Genomic DNA, 6030 nt, shown 5'->3' with positions numbered 1-6030 from the left:
TTGTCAAATTCTGACAATTCTGCTGTCCTAGTAGGAAACTACATCTGAATGGTTCTGAAAACTGTTTTTAGTTTCATTGATTCTGTCACACTTGCTTCAACACTGTCCAGAGAAGGCTATGTCATGTTCAGCTAAATAGAACTAGTTTTAAAATGAGGTATTCAGGCTTAAAATGCATTCTACTGAACTTTTAAGAATTCCAAAGGCTGAGGGCAAAGAGAGGCCATGTGTAATAGTCTAGTTTTCAATCGGATTGGAGATACTCCAACCTGAGCACTGCACGTCAGGGGTAAAACCTCCATTAGTCTTTATGTGCACTGTACCTGATGGATGCTGAAGGTTACAGGATACACACTGAGAGGGAGGAAGAGGAGCTCAACAAGGGCCCACAGCTCATCTATAACTTGGGCCCCCATGGCATGTTAATTCAGTCAGTGATTGGTTGTTTTGGGGATGATTGAAATATGATATGATGATTAAGGTTTAGTACTGAAAGAGAATGACATGTAGTAACCCTGCTTGTGTGAAATAAACCATTCCTATACAAAGGCAGAAATTCAGAGGGAACGGGAGGACCAGCTTTATTGATAGTTTTAGTTGACCACCACAAGCTAGTACAATCATTTTTTTAGATTACAAGAACAATTTTCAGACTGGAAACAAAAGCGTCAAGATTTTGCTACACAAGTCTACACTTATTCAAACAATAAATAAAGATATCAGCGTAACACAATGCTAAAATAAAGCTGAAATACAGATTTGTGACAGTTTCTGAAGAAGTCACAGAAGTAGTCAACTGTCGATACTTTAAACAAATGCCAGAGCAAATATATATATTGAAACCCAAGCCATGTGATATACATGATAGATAAGATGGGAATATTCATTTCTATCATGAAATATGAAGTAATACAGTATATGATTTATGCTTCATGTGAACTGGTAAGTTAGCTTTCAATTTTACCACTAAACAAGCTACTGTCATCTGAACCACACTGGAAGAGAATGGGGGAAAGGGTTCAATAGCGTATCCATCTTTGTCCTTTTAAAAAAATATATAACTTTATATCCTGAAGGTCTACTCTAACCCAAACTAGACTAACACACACCATATCCCACTAACACAGTCCTCATGGTAACCCTAAACCCTGTCAAACCCACTCACAGAGGTGAAAGGTGTGCTGTACAAAGGCAGCGATAGAGAGAGAGCACACACACACACACACTGGGCATCCACACTCATACTGCCACTGGAGTCATTAGTAGAACTCTGCATTGACAACTTAAACCAGTGTTGCAAAAAAAAAGGCTGTGTTTACGTATGTAGGCCACAATTACCACGCTTGTTTCAAAATTAATTTACAGGAGGGGGGAGGGGGGCGGGGGGGTGAAAAACAAGGCTCTTTTAAACAAGTGTTTAAGATGTGTGCCATTTAACCACAAGGTCTCCTGGTTCGGTTCCATCATAGTTTGATATTCACTTCAAATGAATAACCTCAGCTATTGTAATCAAGTCTTATAAACACAGTGGCCGTCTTCTTGTATGTGGTAAATGTTTACTTCAAAAGGGTGCTTTACCTCATTCAAAACTGCCATACGAGATTAATCTAAAATGAGGAGAAATGATAGTTTTCTATGTGAAGTCCTAGCATATTAAAACCCAGTGAGATATGTCATGTCTTCAGTGCTTTCACCTGCGTGTGCCTCTCCAGCAGTTCAGTGCTGCATTCCTACGGATATAAAGTGGGACTGTACGATGTTTAAAAAGCCAAATGGGTCACAATTGAAGCAGCAAATGCTATTGAGTCCCTAGCAGGAGACAAGATCCCACAAAAAATGCTGGATCCTACATTTCCCACAATGCAACACAACAGCATCTCTGCACCGTCCCTGCCTGGTGAATGGGCGACTGTGCATATAACGCGCCCCACACACATCCTGCGTCTACCTCTGGAGCGCGTCGCGTTACCTTACTGCTGCCTCTCTCGGACTTTTCTCGGACTTTCATGTCATCTATGATGCATATGATTTATATTGAGTCTGGACAGTAATCCGTGCGCCCCATTGCCATTTTTTTTCTTTTTTTTTGCCATATTTTCGCTTGTTGGAAGTTTTATTTTGAAGGGGACACACCAGGAAATGGTGAAACTACAGCGAAAGCTGCCAGTATGAAGTCAATATGACTCTCAGCAGAGTATTTCAAAAATCACTTTACTGATTTATACGGGAGAGAGAGAGGGGGGTGTGGTCGGGGAAGAAGAAGGCCGTAGACACAGAGCAACGGAAAACTGTTGCGCTCATCATGATCTTTTTTATTTCTTCACTATATTGGATCTCTATATGTGTCATTTATCCAAAAATGAAATGCCAGAACTAATTCAAAATTAGGTTTTAAATCCCTCGGATTTTGATTGCACAATTAAATCGTGAAATAAAGGGATTATTCGCGTATACGACTGAGGGATGTTTTATTTTGAAATAAACACACCGGGTAAACGTGTAACTAGAGTGAATGCTGCTGGTATGACTGTCAGCAGAGTATTTCTCTATCAGTTAAAGCACAGAGACGCGAGAGAGACGCGCTGCTCTCAGAAAAAAATAGGCGAGCCTCCTGAGGTGAAGGGGAGCGTCGCTGCAGACGTGCCTCCGACGCGCCTCCGACGCGCCTCAGCAGTGCGTCTGAGGTTGGATGTGTGCTCGCTCTACGTTGATTTCACAGTCTGTGACCAAAAGTCAGACGCAGACGCGAGGTAGACGCGCAGTAGAGGTAGGATGTGTGTGGGGCGCGTAAACCTTAGCACCTCCAGTTTGTTAGCATTGAGACAAGCCTCCAAACCGTTATTCTTCCTTATAAGTGAGCTCGTACTGTAGTTCTATATGTGAAGTGAGAGCAGAGTGAAGGCAGTATGTTTGTGAATAGGCAATGCAAAGCAGAAATGAAAACAACGTGATGAGCTGAGTGAGAGTTTGTTAAAACTAAAATAGTCAATTTCCTTTTTTCTTCATGAGTCTTTTTCACTGTTTCTCTTTCTTTTCACAGCACCACACACCTGGTAAAGAGCTGAGATGAAGAGCAGCGGTTTCATAGTCCTTGTATGTATGCGCTTGAATTACCTCGGTGACCTATATGTATCTGTGTGTATACGTGTGTGTGTGTATATGTGTGTGTGTCTTTTAGGAGGTCCAGCGCCAGTAGGCCACCTTCATGCGGTCCCACACGGCCCCCAGGGAGTCGTATGCGGGGCGGACATCCAAAGTGGAGAACTTGTAGTTCTCTTTGTTGATTTCCCCGTCGTAGTAGTCGATGACGTAGCGCACCTCCTTCCCACAGCGGTCAATGATCCAGTCATGACGGTCAAACGGCAGCTCGTAGCTACAGGAGAGAAGAGGCAGAGGAATTAATGGGCAGCAAGACACAACTATTGGGATATAGAAACACAACTGATTTAATTTGATTTCAAACATGGTTTTAAAAAACAATTAAAGATGTTACCGTAAGACAACTAATGGCGCTTTTCCACCGCATGGTATCAGCTCGACTCGACTCAACTCGCATTTTTGGCTTTTCCACCGCAATTTCATGGTACGTGGTACCACGTAGCGGCTGCTTTTTTGGTATCGCCTTGCTCTAGGTTCCAAGCGAGCTGAGCCGATGCTAAAAGGTGACGTCGGCAGACGGCCGGCCACTGATTGGCCAGAGACTATTGTCTGGCCAATCAGTGGCCAGAGACTACCGGCTTCATTCTGTTGTTTATTCTCCCCAACTCTCCGGGACTTTTGAGTGTATTTACGCCGCGTGCAGCCTTCTCTGGCTCTCTTTCATTTGATTTGCATCACAGATCTGAATTTATTTTCCATATATTCGCTAAGCTCACCCAGTGTTGGTTGTTGGGGAAGTTACTTATCATACGAGAGGAGACATGTAGGGCAGCTAGCAGCTAGGCTAATAGTAGCCAGCTGGGACAGACATGATAGCGAGCGATTACATTACAAGCCTCGGACTGAACTGATTACCTCAATAAAATATTCAGGCTGAGACACGGCTTGCATTTGAAAACACGTATCCTGAAACAAGCACTAAACAGTCAACTTTATCATGCCCGTGTTTACGTGCGGATGTACGTGACGCATCCCTACAGCTGACTGTGTGGCAGAGTCACACATTGGGACAACAACCATCCCTTTTAATGGCCCGTAGCAATATTCTTCTACTTCTTTTAGCAAACAGATACAAGGGGGGTATTTCTTAAACATTTTTCATCCGTGTTTTTGGCGGTTGGTTCAGTTAATAGTGCAACAACTGCTCGCAATTTCTGCTCTGCTACTTTGCTCCGGAGTAGGCTTTCAGCCCCTTACGACGACCCCGCCCACGTTCAGCAGGCAGGATTCGACATAACGTATAGCCCGATGGCCCGGGGCCAGTAAAATCATATGCAGGGCAAGTTGATTGGCCAGTCACTGTCCCGCCCGGGCCAGTGACTGGCCAATCACAGTTCAGTATCTTTTTGTAGACTACATCATGGTTCATTGAAATGCGCGTTCAGAGTCGTAATGAAAGCAGTGTTTATTTAAGACTCAATATAATAAACCTAATATAAAATATATTTTTTAATGAAAGGCCAGTGGACAACCGATGCGTGGGCGTTTTGAAAGGCGGAGCAACAAGCGGTTGCACTCTCGCTCCGTTGGCAGAGCTGCCTACCGTCCGCCTGCGAGTCGACAAATCAATCGACTTACTCTGCCCCCTTTCTTTCTTCCCACAGCACAGGTTGAGGTGCAGAAAATGATAACTGCGCTTTTCCTTTATCTGCCGCCGTAATGTTACAGTATTTGCATCCAAGCCCCAATGGTAATACAAATGAGAGGCGTTATTTAAACGCTGTGAATGCGTCTCCGGTGATTGTGTCGGTTGTAGACAGAAACGAACGGAGGGACTCCGCTCACTGTACAGTTCCTATAGTCGCGCAGTTTGGCACTGTGTTTTCAGGCTCGAGACATTCAATCAGATCGCGGAAGTCTTTCCCATTGAAATCGCTAACGGGGAGAATATCCCCGGTTATTATTTTAGCCACAAACCACAGTTCATCTGCGCGGCGGCTCACTCGCTGGCGAGATCACACGGTGAAACGCTGCTGTGATCGGACGAAGGCATTGTGTGTTTCTAAGGTGATTTAACGTCAGTCTTAGACGAGCGTTTAACTTATGCTGCATATTTTGCACTGCATTGTTTTGTATCAATAGTTTGAAAAAATGGTCCCACACCGGACTCTTATATGTGAAGCTGACACTTCATGGAGAAGTGACACTGCTGCAGCGCGCTCACGACCAGACGTGAACTCACATACACGGTGAAATCTCCCATTAAAAAAACGGCATAACCCACTGATTTTCGGATTTCTATTCTATTTTTAAAGTCAACTTGAGCGCAAGTGGAAAACCGGTCATTCGGTCGACACTTTCACATCCCTAATGCATATAGAGAAAGTAATAAAAACAGCCTACCACACCACAAAGAATGATCAGACCTTCATCTCTTATTTTTTTTTTTATGTTTGAACATGACTTCTGCAGGTGAACTATTCATTAAACTGCCCAAATTCAAGAATAAAAACAACCTTCAAACTACTGGACTTTAAAATACTGGCCGACTCTTTCAACATACTTTCAGCTTCTAATTCAATATGTTTGCCTGGTTTTATATTATGTGTATGAGCAATATCAACATTTCATATAATTAACTAAAAGAAAAATAACCAAATCTAAAGGGAATATCTATACTGTTACAGTATAGATATTCCCTTTAGATCTGGTTATCTTTCTTTATTTTTCTAATACAGGTATTATAATTATTGACACTAAATTATGAAGAAAAAAAAAGTGTGTGCAGGGCCAGTGAAAATATACAAGGGGCCAGTAAAACTCGGATCCACTGGCCCGGCGGGCCAGTAGGAAAAAAAAGTTATGTTGAACCCTGGCAGGTACTATTTGCGGTGGAAAACGACCCGTGCTGCTACCAAACCAAGTTGAGTC

General features: G+C 43.0%; 1 protein-coding gene across 1 annotated transcript in view; it reads right to left on the bottom strand.

Annotated features, from left to right (window-relative positions):
* Positions 1-459: 459 nt before the first annotated feature.
* Positions 460-6030, bottom strand: part of hccsb (holocytochrome c synthase b) — a 26768-nt gene continuing 21197 nt past the window's right edge. Inside the window, exon 9 of the mRNA XM_080050666.1 lies at positions 460-3373. Coding sequence (XP_079906792.1) covers positions 3175-3373 — 199 coding nt within the window. The 3' untranslated portion in view covers positions 460-3174. The remainder of the gene's footprint in view (positions 3374-6030) is intronic.

This window comes from Ammodytes marinus (genome assembly GCF_949987685.1).
Source record: "Ammodytes marinus genome assembly, chromosome: 21".
Classification (NCBI taxonomy): domain Eukaryota; kingdom Metazoa; phylum Chordata; class Actinopteri; order Uranoscopiformes; family Ammodytidae; genus Ammodytes; species Ammodytes marinus.
This window is presented reverse-complemented; position numbering and strand designations above follow the sequence as displayed.